Raw genomic sequence first — 20,381 nt, 5'->3', positions numbered from 1 at the left:
AGATCCCCCTCCCCGTTACTCCCTTGGAAAGAACCATGTTCCCAAATGTGTTCCTCACCCTTTTTTGGAAACTGTCTCTAGGTGTACTCAAGAGTCTGAGACCATAATGTCATTACATATTGAAGCTACACATGCAGAGATCTTTATAAATGTCACAGTTCTGCTTCAAAGGTAGATATCTGAACATGTGCTTAAAGAGGGCTCCACGGTGCACATCGCTACGTGCGCTCTCTAGAAGGATTAAAACGTATCCTTCCCCTCTGCTCCCTTCCTATATATGTCTCAGTGATCTACAAAGATATCAGGGAGGATGGAGATGGAGAACAAATAGCTTTGGGATGCTTTGCTTATTAAAGCAAGGGATTGTGCCATCTCCAAGTTTATTTTCAAGTGTAGATCAACTCAGTTGAGTTGTCTGCCCAAGTCACTCCCCACTCCAGAGACTGCCACTTCCCTCCAGCAGTCACTGTGACTTAATGCCCCAGTCTTGTGGCACCTGCTAAGCCAGCTACTTCCTCCAAAAAGAAAGGGGAGAAAAGAAAGGTCCAAAGCCAGTCCTGTGGCCCAGCGACTCCTCACTCTCAGGGTCCATTTCCACCTGCCCAAAGTGGGTCTTTGAGATTTGGGGAAAGGGCATGGAAGGCCCCAATTGTTTTTCTGTAGGGTGCCTAAATGATGCCAGGGTCACTACATGACCCGAAGGTGCCCTGGCTCCAATTGCTTATGGCGCCCTGGCCCAAGCAAGCGGGCTTCGCTGGCTGGAGGCAGCCAGCACGCTTATCGGCTGGGATTGATGCCTTGGCGGCTCCTGTATATCATTTCCAAGATTTTTTCTGTCCAACTCCTCGGCTCTTTGGCTTCCACGGCTTTGACTAATGATTGCTACAAATGCCAACGTCTTCAGAATCCTAATAGCTAGGCAGTCAGACTTTTATTTACCCAGCACTACCACCGTGGCTGCATAGGGAAAAGGGGGGCCCGGGTGGGGGCAGGGGTACACCCGGTTGGGGTGCTGTGTGTGTGGGACAAGGAAGAAGGTTGTGACCAACTGGAGCTTTGTAGAACTTCTTCCTCAGTCCCCAAGTCCCTCCACTCCGTGGGGGAAACAATATAATCGATAAACAAGACTGCTGGTAGCAACTCCTGGCAGGCTTGATGTAAAGGGACCAAAGAATGAGCAGAACATGGGAGATGAAGCAGAGAAGTGTTTATTAGTTGTAAGTAGCTGAGAGGTTCAGTGGGAAACCCGAAACCTGGGGCTCGGGGAGGAAAAAGAGTTTCCGTTGGGGGCAGAGGAGATGGGAAAGAGGTTCGTGGGCTAAGGTGGGAGAAAGGGCGTCTTTTCTTTTATCTTGTGTCTTCTCCGTCCCCTCCCAGCCCCAATTTAATGCCTCTCATAAAATACAATTCCTCCTTTCCTTCTTCACCTCACCTTCCATCCATCCCAGCGAGGTAGGGGCTAGACAGCGTGTGTTCCTGGTCCTAGGTGTCCCGCAGCTGTCCTCAGAGGTGCTGCCCGCTGCCCTCGGTGGCGGCTGCCGCTGTGGGCCGTCTCTGCATCTGTAAAGCGACAATCAGACCCAACTAGCCGCGGAGTGGGGACCCTGGCCAGGATGGCCCACTTGCTGATAGCCGGCAAGATTGTGGCCGAATTTGCACCTCCAGACGCCTCTCCCCCTACAGCTGGGGGGCCCAGGGCTTTAGGGGGCAGGGGCTCGAGTTTCCCCCGCCCAGCCTGCAACCAGGCTGCGTGCCTCCTCCCGGGGACTCAGGGCAGCCCGGCTCGCCCGTCCTTCGTCTGGGAGGAGAACTGACGAATGCCCGGGGCCCAGCTGCAAGCCCAGGCTTGGGTGCTCCCCTGATCGAACACGGAACAGTTTCGTATCAGGGAATAAAGGAGCGCAGCTGAATCCCGAAGGCAAGTGGGCAGGAGCGCAGGGTCTGCGCCCAGCGTGGTGGGCCGGCGGCCGAGCTGGCCCCGGAAAGGAAAGCCGAGGGAGGACCATTTCGTTGGCATGTAGAGCGAGGCAGCCGCCCGGAGCCCCGGCCTGGGCCGCGCCTGGCGCTCACTGGGCAGCCGGGGGCCGGCGCAGCCTCTCCCGTAAGGCCCGGCAGGAGGACCAGGAGACATAAAAAGGGAGCCAGTCGGAGGCAGAGGCGTCCTGATGAGGCCAAATCGAAAATCAGTCAAGGAATTAAAAAACAGGAACGGGGGATAAAGCCCGAAGGTTGGGTGTGTCCCGAGTCCGGAGCAGGCGGCCAAGGTGGGACCGAAGCGGGCGAACCGCCCTGGGACCCGGCGGCTGGCAGCCTGGCGGGCGGGCCGTGCGGAGGGGCAGCGGGAAGTTTCTAATAGATCTCTATTGATTCTCACTTGGCTGGGAAGAGCGGGCGGGATGCCTTTTCCCAGTCCCCGGGCCAGCAGCCACTGGTGTCTCACTTTGGGGGTTCCTCCTTTTTTTATGGGGCCCGTGACATACAGTTGAGGACTGATTCCCAGACCCCAACGGAGCCACGGATGTGCCGGGCCACTTTGGCCCGAGAAGGCCCGGGCTACAGGATGACGCTGCCTCTGGGTTTGAGGGGATGGAGAGGAGTGGCAATCCAATTTCAGAAATGTCCACATTTCCCTCTATCTTGATTTCTCCGGCGCAGGATTCAGGGCAAGCCTTGGAAAGAACGGACTGAGTCAAGCTATGGACCAAAGCTCTGGGAGTGGTGGTGGGGCTGGTGGCGTGGGGGTGGTTCTTAAAAGAGGGACTTGGGGCTAAGCAAACTGGACCTCTTTGAGAAGGGGAAGCAAAGGAATCATTTTGGCCAAAAAGGACAATTCTGGATGACAAAAAAAGTCAGGCACCCAAGGAGTTCTGTTTTGCAAGGAGAAGATGTGCTTGTCCTTATGAAGGAGTTCTAATAATGGTGCTGATCGGGTGACCAGCATGCCCGGGTCAGCGCAGAGAGAGACCCAGAGGCTCTCTGTGCAGACCTTTCTCACTGTGGTTGTTGGGGAGAATAAATTAAAGACCTCCCTGGCCTCCCCACTCCCCACTCCTTAAGAACTCCAGGAAAAGAGAACCTTCCCCAGCAGCCATCACCCCATCATTTCCCTGAGCTCCTGAGCTCTGCTCCATCCGGTTTGCCCAAATGCAGTCAGCTTTCCAGGGGATCCCTTCTGAGGAAGAAGCAGGGCTCCACCAGCGGTCACTCTCTGTTCCTGGAGGGACCAGGACTCCCTAGCCTGCTCTGTGGGCTTCCCTTGTTACCCTCAGCCTTTTCTCTCCTAGGACTTGGGGGTCCAGACAGGGGTAGGGGGTGAGGGGTGTCTAGTTCTACATGGGTCTCTGGCAATGCAGAGGCTGGGAAGGGCTTAGGGCACTGGGAGATGTCCTCCTCAACCCCCAGGAGGGGTTCCCAGCTTCCTAGAATCAGAGCTCCCAGGAACTCCAGAGTGCCAGTGCAGGGAGGCTCGATCAACTGCCCTAAGGGCAACTTAGTTCCAAGTTCTTTCAAAACCTTTCAGGTCCCTTTAAATGTAAAAGTCCCTTGCTCTCTAAGAGGAAAGTTGAGGTTCAAGCCTGGGAAGGGAAGGGGGCTTGACACAGGCTCCTGCACCCACAAGCCAATAATCCAACAACAATATTCCTACTAATCAGAATTAAGGCTTGCATCAAAGGGCAGGCAGAAGAGATAGCCCAGACAAGTTCTAAAGGGATAAATTCAGAAGCTTTGGATAAGGGTGGGGGTATCAGTAAGGCAGGGATGAGCAAGGAAGGGGGTGGGCAACCTAACCTCTAACTAACAATTTCTCCAGCATAAAAATGAAACATCAAATTCGTTAGCCCAGGGCCTTCATTTTTCCCCTTCCACATTATAACTAGTTATTGAACTCGCTGGAAGATCTAAAGGCCATTTGCGAAGAGACAAATTTCAATGGAGTTTCCCCATCAATAACCCCATGGCAGTGACCTATTGGAACAAGTCAAACACCCGAGGTGAAATGCAGGTCACTCTGTCTAACCAATATTAAAATGCGGCCACTTTTTAAAAAGCCACTTTAAACGAGATTTGAGAAAAATTGAATTCCAGGGAAGGCAAGGCAAGGCGGGGAAATCCATGAGAGGACATTGCCTGTGGTCTATGAACAAACAAGAGAAATTCATCTTTAATATTTTAAAGGGGGGCAAATTAACATTCCATGATTGCTTTTTTTGAGACTATAAGCAATTCCAGGAGAAAAAAAAGGTTGAGCATTTTCTGGTGACACGTCCGGGTTATTAAAATCATTTTAGACCAATTCATTACTTTTACTGACAAGAGATTTAAGAAAAAATCAATTAAGCATTTGCATATTCTTTTGCATACATTAGCCCTGCCTGCTGGCATTGGAAAGGAACAAAAACACACATATACACACATATGTACATACACACACACTCATACATGCACAAAAGGGGAAAAATGGGTTAAGAGTCTTGCTTTAGTTGGGATCTTTAGGTTGCTGGGAGAAAAAAATCAAAATGAAATTAATTGCTTGGTCACATACCATCTCAAAGCGGATTTATTTGCGGAAGAGGGGGGAAATGTTGCATTTTTAATTTCTAAAAACAAACAAACAAAACAACTCCCTCCCAAACATAAACAAGAGAAATCCTGCATTTCATTTCGGAGCTGGAGGAAAGATGACTCACTTCCCTTTGCCCTCCAAATCCTAAATTGGCTCTCTCATTTCTTTTGCTCCCCCGGAAAAATTCAGGGAGCCTGGGGGGTGAGGTTTTAACACAGCCCAGAATCCATCCTTAGAGCTGCTGAGGGCTCAGCCGGCAGCTTGTTCCTGGGGAGGGGAGGAATATGGGTTATCCAACGGTCAGTATGGTAATCTGGGCACAATAAGGCCTTGCACACAATGGACACATATTTTTCTTCAGCGGTGTCAGAAGGAAAGAGCTTTGTGCTGAAACGTGTTTCCGAAAGAGAAACCAGATTGAGATTCAGAGGAGAGTGTGAGTGTGTGTTTGGAGAGAGAGAGAGAGAGAGAGAGAGAGAGAGAGAGAGAGAGAGAGAGAGAGAGAGAGAGAGAGAAGAATGTGTGGGTGCTGGCAAAAATGGTGGTGCTGGCAAAAACAGGAGGCAAGAGAGTGAAGCACAGCAGAGGACAGCCCTAGGTTGGAGGATTCATCTCAGGCCAGGGGTGCTTTAGTAACCCCATCACAATGAAGCCAGTGCTAAGTGCAGAGCCCTGGGAAAATATTTTATTTCCGTGCTTGTGATAATAGGCAGGTGACAATATTTTATGTACATGGGGGGTGGGGTGGTCTTGCTTTTTACCCATGTGAATCATTCCTTGATATCAGGCTATCTAGGATCACGCAAAGAGTTCTCTGTAGATGGTGAAGATGAGTGCGGGCACATTTGGGGCAATCTCCAAGCTCTCCCTTTCTGAATGTGCGTGTTGAGCAAACTGTGCAAACCTGGAATGAGAAGTCCATGTATTTATGGCTGCAGGAAGATGCATTTGCCATATTAATAAACATGATTCGTATGAATGCATATATATGTATTTTGATGTTAACCATAAGTACCAAAGACCAACTTAACATTCAATTGGAGTGTCCCTCTGTGTCTGCCCACACATCTGGTAAGGAGTAGGCTTTCTGCTCCAACACCTTCAACCCACCTTCAGGTGATCAGAAACCTGGTGGGAAAGGTGTGTCAGGGGCTATGATCTGGGACAGGCTCCCTAGCAAGCTCCAAAGAGTGAGGAGACAGAAGATAAGAGGGTAGAGGTGGGGCAGGTTTGGCAGAAGCGGGTGTGAAGGCTGGGAGGAGAGAAGCCAGGCTGAAAGAAAGTTCACCTCTCCAGGTGAGGAAGAGACTATTCCAGGCTGGGAAGGGGTGGGGCAGCTAACATCCAGGTGCAGGCCCAGAAGGGAGGTTGGGGGTGGGGTGGGCAGATTTGTCCCACTCATAACCCTCCCCCTACCTTACCTGAGCTCTCCTGGAGCTACAGGCCGCCCCATGGAGCTGTGGTTTGAAGTCTCTTCTTGTAGCCCCATCCAGAATCCAACATCAGTTGTCCTTTGCCTTCCTCCAGAAAGTTATCACCACACCCCCCACAAACATTTGCCAAGAAATAGCCAGCAAACAAACAAACAAACAAGCAAATAAAACCACCCTCACACAACAACTCCAAACCAATTGCTTCCAAGCAGCACCCCTTCTTGGCCTCCCCTCCCACCCCCTCACTCACAGTCTCAATTTCCTCTTCCATCCAAACCCCGGCCCCAGCCCGTCAGGTGGCAGAGGGGCCGACAGACAGGGGTGGGCAAGGGTTCCAACCAATTTAGGAAAACTAGGAGTCTCCCCTAAAAGATGGCTCGGGCTATTCCCGTTCCCTTACCCAGCGGTGGCAGTGGGGGCGGGGCGCTGTCCTCCGTAGAAGAGGGTATCCAGGGACCCCCACCCCCAAGCGCAGGCTCTTCCCCAATCAGGCGCCCCTCCGCGGTGCCAGAGGTGGAGTGGGGTCGGAAGCTTAGGAACAAGGCCAGAGGCGAGGGACCCAAGCCAAGACTCGGTCTCCTACGGCATCGCCCGTGGCCCCTCTGCCCTCCCAGCCAATCCTCAGGACGAGCCCCTAATTTAAAAGAGGGGACCCTCTCCCACATCCCAAAGTTGGTGAGAGAAGGGCTAGGAGGCACCCGCCTTCAGCCTCTCCTTCTCTCTAGGGCTTTTTCCCTTTCTTTCCCTTTCCCCTCCTCATTCCCTTAATTGCAGATGTTCTAATTAAACCCTCAAATAGTTGTTATGCCGTTTTAAAAGGTACTAATTCAAGTGTCAACCAGGCTGGGCTGGGAGGAGGCAGCGTAGGGCGGCGAATTAAAGGTGGATTGACTAATCACGGCGGCGATCATAATAATAAAATCAGAGGGGGGAAAAATCACATTACGACTTTTCGTCGAAAGGAGGGAGCAGGCAGCCAGCGGCCGCCAGTCCTGCGCCGCAGCCGACACAAAGAGCGCGGGCGATTCCGCGAGACTGATTTATGACATTTTACAGCCCTATAAAAGCCGGAGCGACGAGGCAAGCGCTCCTACCACCGCTGGCAGATTTAGTCTAATAAATAAAACATAAACAGTTAACTTTATGTGTCACTTTTATTGTTATCAAGTAAAATATAGCCGAGCCCCGGCAAGCTATGATTTTAAACTATAATTGTTATCAAGTACAACAAGGGGACTCCCTCCCTCCCAGGGCTCTCCCCTCCAAGCCCCCCCCCCCACCTCTACCTCTGAGTAATAGAAGATCAGCAGTTAATTGGAAATGGTGACAAGATGTGACCACCCCTGACCAGAGAGAGAGTTTGGGGGAGCAGCTCTTCTTTTGCCCCCCATCCTGCTCCATCTCCGGCCACCCCCTCCCCAAATCATGTCCTGTAGATGTGTGACAGCAGGGGGGAGGGGTTGAAGGAACTCTTGGAGGTCTGCGCTGCTCCCCAGCTTAGTGAGCTCACCCCTCAGCTTTTGGAAGGCAGCCTGAAGCTGGCCCTTGGGATGCATGTTTACATGTAAACACACGTGTTACATGGCTACACTCCCTGGCCGGAAGCAGCCTCTGCTAGCTCAGGCCTCTCTCCGGGCCAGGCCTGCACTCTGTGTGGCTGGAGAAAGAAGAGCTCTCAGGCCCTGGCTGGGCACTGGGGGGCTGGGGAGGGGGGGGCATCGATGCCTGGCAGGGAGCTCTCTTTGAGCCAGCCTTGGGTAACTTGGCAGAGGCCGCAGACCGGGTAGGATCTGAGAGAGTTCACCCTGAGGCAAACAGCACATGTGATCCTCTACCCTCCGCTGGGTCCGGGAGGGCCTGAGGCCACCAGGGCAAAGCTCGGCTCTGGAGCTGCCTTTTCCAACCACTTCCTGTCTTTCTTCAGCCGGGGGCTCAACCCCCAGACATCCAGGCATGACGTCAGCATCATTTGCATCCAGCTGTCTCTACCTGTCCGGCCCACCTGGGACCCTGCCTCGCCAGGCCCCAAGGCCAGAGGGTTGGGTGAGTGCGTATGGGGATGGGGACTGAATTCTGGTACCCTTGGCTGGGGGGAGGGGGGTCACCCCAGGCTCTCTAGCCTCTTGGCGCAGCCTGGACCCCTCCCCATCCAACCTCCACTCCAGTCCTCTTACAACTTCCTCTTCCTGCGAAAGAGGGGCGCTGCCCGGCGGTGACCTACACAGACTGAGATGCGCGATCGCCACGAATGGAGACCCCTGGAAGAGCTCAGAAGCCAAGGCCCACGGGGGGCTCACCCGAGGCCTGCAGGGAGACCCTGGACTTGGGCTGCATCACACAGCTTCCCGACAGCCCTCCCTCCCCATGCCTAGGCTTTGGAAGGGAGCTGGGGGCTCCCCACCCCGTTCTGCAGGGGAGGGTTGTCAGTCTGAGGGCGTGTGCACTGGGGCCACCCCAACCCCTGCCAGCTATCCCCACATCACCCCCACCAATATCAGCATCACCACCACCACCACCACCACCACCACCAAAAAAAAAAAAATTGGATACATTTTGAATAAAGCGATTCGGTTCCTTATCCGGGGACTGGGTTGCTCCGTGTGATTGGCCGGCGGAGTCACATGGTGAAAGTAACTTTACAGGGTCGCTAGCTAGTAGGAGGGCTTTATGGAGCAGAAAAACGACAAAGCGAGAAAAATTATTTTCCACTCCAGAAATTAATGATCATGAGCTCGTATTTGATGGACTCTAACTACATCGATCCGAAATTTCCTCCATGCGAAGAATATTCGCAAAATAGCTACATCCCTGAACACAGTCCGGAATATTACGGCCGGACCAGGGAATCGGGATTCCAGCATCACCACCAGGAGCTGTACCCACCACCGCCTCCGCGCCCTAGCTACCCTGAGCGCCAGTATAGCTGCACCAGCCTCCAGGGGCCGGGCAATTCGCGAGGCCACGGGCCGGCCCAGGCGGGCCACCACCACCCCGAGAAATCGCAGCCGCTCTGCGAACCGGCGCCTCTCTCAGGCGCCTCCGCCTCCCCGTCCCCAGCCCCGCCAGCCTGCAGCCAGCCAGCCCCCGACCATCCCTCCAGCGCCGCCAGCAAGCAACCCGTAGTCTACCCATGGATGAAAAAAATCCACGTTAGCACGGGTAGGCAACTTTGCTTTTTGCTCTCCCCCTCCCTCCCCGTCCCCCAGCGCTCCCCACCCTCCCGGGCCCCCTCTGGCCCCGTCCTCCTTTCTCTCCTTCCCCCTCTCTCTCCAGGAGCGACTCTGGGTTAGCACAATTGAACTGGATTTACGAGCGAGAATGGGTAATTACATCCCCCATAAATTTTATGGCTTAGCTACTCTGGGCAGTCCGAGCCATGTGCTACGATCTGTTATGTATGTGTGAAAACTATGCTCGCTTTCTAAGGGCGCATAAATAATTCAGTGTCGTTACAATGAGGATTCCCCTCTTATTACACTACAAAGTCTCCAGCTTCCTTCAACTTCTTTATAACCCATTTAGCCTGATGACTTTATTTCCACCACCCCCTCCTCCTGCTCCACAGGGCTGAGGATGGGGTGAGGGTGGGGGGCTGGGGAGCCTGCTGCCTCTGAACCCCACGATTTGCTTTCCCCCCTCCCCCTCCTTCCCAGTGAACCCCAATTATAACGGAGGGGAACCCAAGCGCTCGAGGACAGCCTACACCCGGCAGCAAGTCCTGGAATTAGAGAAAGAGTTTCATTACAACCGCTACCTGACCCGGAGGAGAAGGATCGAGATCGCCCACTCGCTGTGCCTCTCTGAGAGGCAGATCAAAATCTGGTTCCAAAACCGTCGCATGAAATGGAAGAAGGACCACCGACTCCCAAACACCAAAGTCAGGTCAGCGCCCCCGGCCGGCGCTGCGCCCAGCACCCTCTCGGCAGTCACACCGGGCACTTCTGAAGACCACTCCCAGAGCGCCACGCCGCCGGAGCAGCCTCGGGCAGAGGACATTACCAGGTTATAAAACATAACTCACACCCCTGCCCCCACCCCATGCCCCCGACCCTCCCCTCACACACAAATTGACTCTTATTTATAGAATTTAATATATATATATATATTTTGGTTCTTTTCGCTCTTCCTCCCACCTTGTCCCTTGTCAATTCCAAACAGACAAAACAGATAAACAAGCCCCAGCCCTTCTCTCCCTTCCACTGTTGAAGCCCTTTAAAGCATGTGATGTTGTCTTAGCATGGTACCTGCTGGTTGTTTTGGGGTTTGTTCTTTCTTTCTTTCTTTTAAGGCTGTTTTTTTTGGGGGGGTATTTATTTTTGAGGAAAAAAAGCTGCGAAAATTATATAATGCAAGGTGCGATGGTCTGGTTTGGGTGAATTTCAGGGGAAATGAGGAAAAGAAAAAAGGAAAGAGAGAGATTTTTAAGGCAATTCTCCTCCTCCTCCCCCCCCCTCCTTCCTTAGGCCTTTTGCATTGAAAATGCACCAGAGGAGGTTAGTGAGGGGGAAGTCATTTTAAGGAGAACAAAGCTATGAAGTTCTTTTGTATCATTGTGGGGGGGGGAGAGGGGGAAGACAACAGACAAAGCTAAATACATCTGGAGAGCCTCTCAGAGCTGTTTAGTTTGAAGAGCCAAAAGAAAATAAAAATGAACTTTCAGTTCAGAGAGCCAGTCTATAGGTAGAGTGCCCCCTCCCCCCATCGTGGTTATTGTGTTTCTGGACCGAATTGACTTGATTATTGTAAAACTTGCAATAAAGAATGTTAGTGTCGATGTGAAATGCCCCGTGATCAATAATAAACCAGTGGATGTGAATTAGTTTTACGTCAGTGTCTGATGGTTTCTTTTTACCCCCTCCTCCTCCTGGCCTGGGAACATCCTACCTTCTCTATAGTTACCTAAGTTGACCCTAAGCAAACACAAATCTTAGTTCTCAACTCCAGTTTCCCAATGTCTTTAGAAGAACCAGCAAGGGATGGGGTGGGGGTGGGGACCCTCAGTAGAAGGGACATGGCAGGTGAGGGCTGCTTTCTCCTGTCCCTCCCTGCTGAGTCTGCAGAGACTCCCAGGGATACTTCCTGACAGTGGAGCTGGGTGGGAATGGTGGTGCAGATTCTGTGTAATCCCTTCCTCTGGTCTCTTTCCCTTTCCTCCCCTAAGAAGGCAAGTTTCGGGAGTGGGAGGGAGAAGACCTTTTAATGTGTTGGAGCTTTGGGTGCATGAGGGCTGAAGGGAGATGCTCTATCGACATGCAAGCTCTCCTCACAAGAAGAAAAAGGGTTTGAGCTGGTGTTTCTGAGGCAGCAAAGTGACCTGTCAGGATGGCTTTTCTGTTTGTTTAGACTTGGAGGAAAGGGTGAAGTGGAGGCCAGGGGCCTTCCATGCCCCCTTGCATGGGTAGGCCTCAAAGCCTGGTGCTGGGAGATAAGGTAACACCTTAACTTTCCCCTTTCATGGTGGACCTGTTAGGTGCCCAGAAAAGACTTAGGGAGAGGCTGGGACTATTATCTGGTCCCTTGGCCTCCCAGGGAACAATTTCAGGGGTTAGGGAAAACCCAAACAGGGCCAGGTGCCTACCAAAAATAGTGTTTCCTCGGGGTTAAAAAAAAAAAGGAGTGGGAAAAAGAAAGGAAAGGAAACAAAAAATTGTCCTGGATGACTTAATTAATCCAAGCCCCAAACTCCTAAATAATTATAGTCGCAAAGACTAGACCCTAAGCGGGGCCTACTGAAAGTTTCGCTCATTTGTGAGGAAAAAGAGTAAGAGTCATCATCCATGGTCCAGGAATCTCCTCCTTTCAGGCGTCTTGTCCGAGTTCAGAACTGAGGGATACCAGAAACAGAAGAAGAGGGCAGGCGAGGAGGACTGAGATGTGTTGGGGAGTCAGGAAAATTCCTATTTTTGATCCCCAAAATCTTGACACAAAGGCAACAGGGAGACCAACTTGTGAACATCTGTTTGGTGTGCTTTGGATCTGCTTCTCCTTGGGACCACTTGCTGGCGGAGAGAGAAAGAGTGAGTTGGAAGAATCTGCTGGGTCTAATAGGTTGACTTGCCCTGGAGAGAGCAAAACATGCTGCCTACAACAGGAGCATGTCACAAGCGAGTCAGGGGCCAAAAAAAGGGACCAGCACCCCAATCATCTTGGGGGAGTTGACTTTGGTGCAGGAAAGGGGTATGTGGCTGTCCTTGGGGAAAGGGAGGGAGGGAAGGCCTGATGGGGCATCTTTTCAGGTCTATATGGAAGCTGAGGTGGAAAGGAGAAAAACAAATAAAAAAAGGAAATTGGGATTTGTAGTCCTTGCCTAAGTTTGTTCCTTAGACCTGGGGGAATTTATCTGGTCCCTGTCCCTGCGCCAAGAGGGGAAAGCATCACGTTTTTCTTCAGTTTCTGCCTGAACTTGCTGACGGGACACTCTTTAGAGAAGAACAACCAGCATGAACGTAGTGGGACCTTTATTTTATTTTTCCTTCTTTATGGGATTCTGTTTCAGAAGTGTGCACATGCAAACGCACACACACACACACAGAGTCAATGTCTGTTGCCTATTCCTCTTGATCTACAAAGGGGCAACAGCCTCCAAATCTGTAAGTTTTGACAAACAGAACTACACAAAAACCTTTTGCATTTAAGTTTTGAAGAACTTGGCTTCTGGCTTTGACTCTAGGAGGTTCCCATCTCTCCTTTTTGTCCAAAGCACCCCTTTGCCTTAGACCTGACCACAGAACAGATTGGGGAGAGGTGGGCGTGGGGGCTAGCCTGCACTGAGCTCCAGCTGGTATCTGTGCTCCCCCTGATGCTGCTAAGCCTCCCTGGGAAGTGGAGGACTGGGGTTTGTATTGAAGTTGGGTTGAGCAGTGGGGAAAGGCTGGGGGGTGGGGGGAGATGTGGCCGGCCCAGGTTCACGGGGAGGACACAGCATTTTCTCTCCCATCGCCTTTATATTCGGCAGCGCCTCTGACCTCTCCCCCACCCCCACCCCCAGCCCTCTCAAGCCAGCCCTTGCTCAGCCCCTGGTCTCACAGAAGGATGTCACTGCTTTTGTAGCGCTGGGGGTTCCTTGTCCAAAGTAATGGGAGAGGCAAGGCGCAATGAATGCCTGCTAGGCCTTTGTATCTCACCCTCGCCAATGGCCAATGGCTCAATAAAAAGAAGACAGGATGAATCGGCGACCAATATTCCAAAGTCCTTCTCGCCAAGCACTGGGAGATCCCAGCAGGTCAAAAACCCCTTGGCATGTAAGTAGTTAGACTGGATCTGCTCTGGGGGAGGGGGAGGAGGCTCAGGCGTTTACACTAGTGCTGTTTTTATCTTAACGCTGGGCCTCTGGAGGGAAATCCAGTCTTGAACAGTGGGGCAATGCTGGGGACTTGGGGGTCAATGAAGTTGGTGGACCTGGGCGGTGGAGAATCTTGGCTCCAGGAAGGAGAGAAGGCCTACAAAGTGAGGCTGGGGGAAGCTGGCTAGGGAACTGGGTTTCTCTGAGAGCCTCCCCTCCGTTGTTTGGATAAAGTTCCTACAAAGTTTGCTCAGCGAGCCTTCTCTGAGTGTGGATTTCACAGAAAGGAATCCAGGGTCCTCTGCCCCGGCGGCATTGCATGGTGGTGGGCGCAGTCAGTGTGACACACGGGGCAGATAAAACTATTAAGGGGTTCTCAGGAGCTTGGGGCCAGGGTGCCCTCTGCTAGGCGTAGTTTGTCTGTGTTTCTCGGAGTGATGGGACCTAGCTTGGAGATACTGGCATCTTCAGGGGGCTGTGACAAGTCCACTCTCTCTCTCTTTTGCTCAATCCTGGAGGAGCCACATGTTTGGGTTCCCCCCAGCTTCTACCTGTCACTTCACCTTTGGGGGACTCATTCTCTCTTAAGGACTATCCTTCCAAGGGCCCTCTCCTAGGCTGGGAGACAGAGTAGGAGGATCCCCCACCAGAGCAGGGCAGATATTTATTACCTCTCTGGATGTCATTACCTAGGAATACAATTTTATGAACTTCCTAATCTGTTAGCTTGATTTATCTGGATGGGCAGGGGCCCAGAATAAACATTTGGGGTATTTGAAGGGGAGGAGGGGGCAGTCTGTGCCTGCGACCCATCTTTCTGATAGAACCGACTGTTCCCCTTCCACTCGGCCTACTTTTTCTGCACCCCTCCTTGCAATTATCATTGTAATTTCATTTTATTTTTTTCCTGTAATGTGTGGCTCACTCCCGATGTCTGAGTTTTAAGTGCCTCCTGAGGGTGCACAATGATGGGTACACTGTTTGAACCAGAGACTTGAAGGAGTCCCTCAGGCACCTTCAAAGCCTTACCAAGGAGTTTCCATCCTCTTTGGATCTGAGGGGCCCAGCTTCCAGGGAAGGGAGGCTCTGGCCTGGCCCTCCCTCTGTGCATCAGGGTCTCTGGGACTTGGGGTCTTGAGGTTCTTCCAACACATGGGTGGATCTGGCCAAGCCAGCAGGGAGAAGTACCTCAGCAGCTCAGTCCTCCTGCGTCCAGCTCCCGGCCAGGCCCAGGGGAATAATCAGGGGGAAGGGGGACCTGGATGGGTCCCAACTGTGTGGAGGGTCTCAGGGTATGTTTGAGCAAGGGGGCAGGGTTAAAGAGTCTAATGAATGGGAAAGCCCTATTTTAAATGTCCAGTCCCCACCAGGAATGGCCAGATGCCGAATCCGAATCCGTAGCGTGTGAGAGTCCCCTTCTCCTGCTTGCCCTGCTGGAATCCCCCGCTAGCTAAAAACCCAACGGCCCGCTTCTCGCCCTTCTTCGGGACCTCCTTGCTTCCCAGCGTCAGAGTTGGGGAGAGGGGACTATTTTGGAATCTCTGAGCAGAGAAACCCTAAAACAGAGTGGGGATAAAGCACTGCCAAACAGCCCAACCCAAGATCCCCTCTCCCGCCTCCGGCTTCCCGGAAAACTCCGAGCGGGAATAGAGGCAAGGCCACGGTCTGTGTCTGGGGCTCTCTCTCGGCTTCCTTTCTTCCAGGTCTTGGGGATCACAAGAGGGGAGCAGGGGCGCAAAGGCGAGGTGCTCCAGGCCGCCCGTGGTCCGGCTCCTCAGGGTTCCACGCCGCAGCGTTCGCCCAGGGCGCGGTGTCACCTTCGGCTGGGTCACGACCCCAGGCCCCCCAGACAGCGGACAATGGGACTCAGGCGGGGGCAGCGGGGTGCGTGGGCGGCAGGCGAGTTCACTGCGCGGTGAACTCCGCACAGCCCAGGGGTCTCGCCCTTTGGAGCTCAACCGCGCCTTTCTTTCCCCGGGTGCACCTTCCATTTACCCCCACCCCAGCGGACAATCGAATTAGCTCTAGGACGCGGAGCTGCCACCAATACCCCCACCGCGGCAACCACCAAATAAGGAGTCTAAAATGAAAGAATAGGATAGGGACTCTGAGTTCCAAGAGCAGGAAATGGCAACCTCTCCAGATCTCTGTGGGGATCCAGAGGTGAAATCTAGTGGGCAGCAGAAGGATCCTGGACCCAGGGTCGCCTCCATCAGGAGAACTGCAGGCTAAGAAGGAACCTCTCTCAGATCACAGGGCTAGTGACCGCCCTGCCCTCACCCCCCTAGCCTTTGTCCCCATCGCAGGTTATCCTTAAGGCTCTTATACAGGGGGAGCATTCTCACAGCTGGAGGGTTGGGCCACAGGCGGAGGTTCGTGCCTTGAGAGATGTCATCTAGGCGATTTGATTTTCTTCTTGTTGGGGCCATCTCTCAATTTCCCCTTCACCCACTCTTGGGAGATCTCCTGACTTTTTTTTGGGGGGGGGGAGTCTTCTCCTTTGGGTGGGCCACATAGGCCTGCTGATTTTGTACTTGTAGCCCTTTTACTCAACTGGGCTAGACTTTGGAAAACACAGCTTCAGGGTGGGTACTGAGTCCTAGCCAGAAGAATCAGGCGACCCCAGAGAGTTTGGGGAGAGGAGAAAATAGGGGAGTTTTGGAATAGTCCAAAGGTCTGCTGGCGACCATTGCTTTTTAGCAGACGCCTTCCTCTCTGTCCTGTTTCTTAGCAAGGTTTGCAGGCTTTGGCCTGAGAAGATTAGCTTCTAGGTTGGAAGCTCTCCAAGGATAACAAACCATTTTGGGACTATGGACACACACACACACAGTTTGACTCTCTCTTTGCTTGGCTGTTACAGGGTCTCTGCCTAGTATTTCTGGTGTTTGCTGTTCTCCATATTTCTGCCCATCCTTGCTCCCGTTCCTCCCTTGTCCTGCAGTGACTCTCTAGGACAATCCTTGGGTCCCTGCATCCCCTGGGGCTCTCTTCCAACTGGGAAAGCAGAGGCAGTGGCACCAAAAGGTGGGGGTAGGGTCACTGGGAGGGACCGCTGAGGTTCAAAGGCTGTGCTGGCTGAGCCTCCAGTCCAGGCCACCTCAGGGGCCCATTGGCTCCTTGCAGAATGGCCCCTGAGCCCACAGCAAAGAGAACACAGTTTTATAGCCTGGGGCAGATGTTGGCTCTGCCAACTCACCGGATTCCCCTTTATCTCTCCTCCACCAAAGAGGCTCCAATCTTGCCTGTACCTTTGTTCTCCCCGCCTCCTCTTCCTCTGTTTGATCCTGCCTTACTCCCCTCAAATTGTCTCTTTAGATCTGGAAGCATCTGTTCCTGCTGGCCCCTCCCCCCAGGGCCATCTTCCCTCCTTCTTCAAACTCTCATCAGATCAGGCAGTCAGAGAAACCCTCAAATACAGGGCCTCTGACCTGCTCAGCTACCCCAGGGCCCAGAGACTTCTGAGGCCAGTAATTGAGACTCTGCCTCAGCTCCCAATTGTCTTTATTTTGTTCTCCCGTTTGGAGAGGGCCCTGGAGTTGAACTATTTGGACCTTCACACACACACACACACACACACACACACACACACACACACCCTTCCCTCACTAGGAAAATTCTCCATTAAAGTCTGGCTAAAGCAAGGAATCTGAGGCTGGAGGACTGACTTATATAGATAAGTGCCTCAATTCTCTGATTTTTGTTTGTTCCTTTTGTTGCTCTACATTTTGACTGTATCTTCTTAATTATCCCATAAATGGGAGAGTGCCTGCCCTAGTTGCCTAGCACTGCTATAACAGAAGTACCACAAGTGGGCAACTTTAATGAACAGAAATTTATGTTTTATTCTCAGTTTAAGAGATTAGAAATAAAGTCAGGGTGCTGGCTCCAGGGGAAGGCTTTCTCTCTTAGCTCTGGGAAAAGTCCTGGGAGAGGTTGTTGGACATGCCTTTTCCAGGAGTTGCGGGTGCTGGCTTGTTTAACCTCTTAAAAAAATTTTAAAAATTATTTTATTTTAAAAAATCATTTTATGGGGGGGCTCTTATAACTTTACAAATATTTCATATATCAATTGTTTCAAGCATATTTGTACATAGGCTGCCACCATATTTAGCCTCTTTTACATCTCAAATGAGATTAACTAAAAATATAGGCCATGTTCATTCTGCCTCATCAGCATAACAAAGACAACTGTACCAAATGATGGTAGAACCAGAGGCAAAGAGGGTAGGGTTTACAGCACATATTTGGGGGGGGGGATACTTCAATCCACAACTGTGTCTTTCTGAGTCCCTTTTCCTGGTCATTTCTTTTGTCATTCTCTCAAGCCACCCCCCACCTTTGGGTAATCAGAGAGTCTCCAGTCCCTGCAAAGTCTGGAAAGCAAGGTAGGATTCATGCTCTGCACATCAGAGCGTGTCTGTGTCATTGCCTTTAAAAAAAGACAAGAAAAAGGAACGGACTCCTCCATTCTCTTACGCTCCTTCCCTCATACATACCCAGAGGAGAGGTGCTCTCCACAGCCTGGAAGAGGGGCGGTGAACCCAGTAAGGAGAGACCACTGCCTGTCTTTTTCTCTCTTAGTCCATCCAATTGTGTCTACATTCACATAGTTCAGGCCCAAGGCTCTTGAACTCTATCTGGTAAACCTGTCTTTAGCAAAACCCACTTGAAATCTTCAGGGCACCAGACTGGAAGAATCCCAAGGTGCTGGCCCTAGTGCCCATAGGTGACAAACCATGTTGTTGTTGTTAGGTGCTATCAAGTGGCTTCTGACTCATCGCAACCTTATGTGCAACAGAAGGCGGTGTTGCGCCGTCCTCACAATTGTTGTGACGTTTGAGCCCATTGTTGCAGCCACTGTGTCAACCCATCTTCTTGCGGGTCTTCTCCTTTTTGCTGCCCCTCTACCAACTATTGTGTAGAAAAGAGAAAGCCCTTGTCAGTCCCTTACCTCCAGCTCCTTCCTGGGATCCAGCTTCTCTCTGCCTGGAATCCTTCCTCCTATTCTGTCCTGGAAGAGCAGCTATTGGTCATGAGTCTCGGATTCGTGCTGGAGATGTTTCTGCTACTCAGTCTCCATAGCAAAGAGAAGCAACTAACCTCCCACTGGTCTGATTCAGTAGACCTGGAACAGCTGGGAGGTTCTCTGGGAGAATTTGAACTAGGAAAGAAACAGGAACAGGAATATAAGCACACACACAAACACACACAATGTAAGAGGAATGACTAGGGAATAGAGTTCCTTCCTCAAGTCTCTAGTTTCACTGATCTTTCCCTTTGCACGTGTGCTTACACAGAGGCACATACGTAAAACACACATGAATCCCAACATACTTTCTTCTGTTCATATATGCATTGGTAAGTAACTTTGCTGACGACAAGGTGCGAGTGTGTGTGTGTGTGTGTGTGTGTGTGTACACAGGTAATCAGTGACAGGATAACATTCCAGTCAAAGCATCTATGAAGTGGATTCTTTGACTTTTCGCTGCTGTCACCGCCGACAGAGGCTCTGGTTGTCCTTCTTGCTCCATTAGCTGCTCTCAAAGCCCCACCCCTTTGCTGAAGACTAGGTAGCTTGAGGACTCACCTTTGATTCCATGACTTGGCTCCGTTTCCTCTGAAGAACGACTGCCGAGAAAGGAGGTGGCGGTCACAAGACTCCCTAGCAGATCATATTTCTCACTTAAGTGCCAAAGTGAAATTGAAGCCACAAATATTTGTCTAACTCTCCAAACGATGATATCTGGCCCATAGGAACCACCCTTACATGTGAACCACCCAGCCGACTACTATAGCGACAAAAGAATAGCAATCTCCTATGTGCTTGCTAGGACTCCTGGTGGCGAACTGGGTTACCTGTTGGGCTGCTAACTACAAGGTCAATTCCACCAGCTGCTCTGTGGGGAAAAGATAAGATTTTTGTTCCTGTAAAGATTGACAGTCTCAGAAGCCCACAGGGACCACTCTACGGTGTTCTCCAGGGTCACTACGGGTTGGAATCAACTTGATGACAAAGGGTTTATATGCTTACTACATACCAGGCATTGTGTTGCGATTCTTAACCACCTTACACTGATGTTGGGATGATTTCATATGGATGACAAAATGAAAAGTATTTAGAGTAGTGCTTGGCATACAATAAACTTTCAGTGAGTGAGTGATCTATTATCATTATTAACAATAACTAGAATTGTTATATGCTTCCTACATACCAGGCATTGTGCTTAGTTCATTATTTCATTCAAGCCTTAAAAGAACCCTGTAAGGAAACTATAAGCCCGCAAAAGGAAATTGATAGAAATTTGGGGGGCTAAGCATGTACTCTGCTGGCAGGCCAGGACTCCAGTCAGATTTGCCTGATCCAGAGTGGGTGTTCTGAACCGCTGATTTTTCAATCATGACAGATAAAGGCTGGCCATAGGCTGTTAGAATAGGACTTAATTTGGCAGGGAGATGCTGGTGAGGCCATAGAAGCAGCACTAGCCCAAGGTCCCATAGAATTGAGAGTCATCTAGGGTGTTTGTTCTGTTTGACTTGGTTTGCTTGGCAGGTTCTTGTCCTTATCAATCCCATGCTCTCAGCCATTGGTCCTCAAGCCTTTTGGTCTCAACTCCTTTACACTTTTAAAAATTATTAGGATTCCTGTGAACTTTTGTTTATATGGATTATGCCTATCAATATATTAGAAATTTCGAACACATACCTTTTTATTGTAGTAAAAGTGTTAGGTTGCTAGGCGTCACCAAGCCAGCTCCAATCCATAATGACCCTTGGTGGAATAGAACTCAACACTGCCCAGTCCTACACTGCCCTCCAAGTCACTGCCAGCAAGCCCACTGGTGTAGTCACTCGGCCAATCTGCCTCGTTGAAGGTCTCCCTCTTTATTATTATTATTCGGGGGGGGCTGACCTTCGATTTGACCAGATATGACATCCTTCTCCACTGGCTAGTACCTCCCGTGGCTATGTCCAAAGCACACGAGACCAAGTCTCCCCATCTTATTTCTAAGGAGTATTCCGGCTGCATTTCTTCCAAGACAGACTTGCTTATACTTCTGGAAGTCCATGGTATATTTAATAGTCTTCTCTAACACCATAATTC

General features: G+C 51.3%; 1 protein-coding gene across 6 annotated transcripts in view; it reads left to right on the top strand.

Moving 5' to 3' along the window:
• HOXC4 (homeobox C4) overlaps positions 1 to 10,805 on the top strand; it is a 61,199-nt gene extending 50,394 nt beyond the window's left edge. For 2 of the 6 annotated variants that reach the window (XM_075551554.1, XM_075551556.1), the window contains exons 2-4: positions 7,922 to 8,040; positions 8,193 to 9,156; positions 9,651 to 10,805. In XM_075551554.1, the coding sequence (XP_075407669.1) occupies positions 8,718 to 9,156; positions 9,651 to 10,006 (795 nt within the window). In that variant the 5' untranslated portion in view covers positions 7,922 to 8,040; positions 8,193 to 8,717 and the 3' untranslated portion in view covers positions 10,007 to 10,805. Of the gene's footprint in view, positions 1 to 7,921; positions 9,157 to 9,650 lie in introns of all 6 variants that reach the window. The other 4 variants (XM_075551558.1, XM_075551559.1, XM_075551555.1 and 1 more) reach the window with 2 other exon arrangements.
• Positions 10,806 to 20,381: the final 9,576 nt, after the last annotated feature.

This window comes from Tenrec ecaudatus, chromosome 6, assembly GCF_050624435.1.
Source record: "Tenrec ecaudatus isolate mTenEca1 chromosome 6, mTenEca1.hap1, whole genome shotgun sequence".
Classification (NCBI taxonomy): domain Eukaryota; kingdom Metazoa; phylum Chordata; class Mammalia; order Afrosoricida; family Tenrecidae; genus Tenrec; species Tenrec ecaudatus.
The sequence above is the reverse complement of the archived record's forward strand: the minus strand, read 5'-3'. Positions and strand labels throughout refer to the sequence as shown.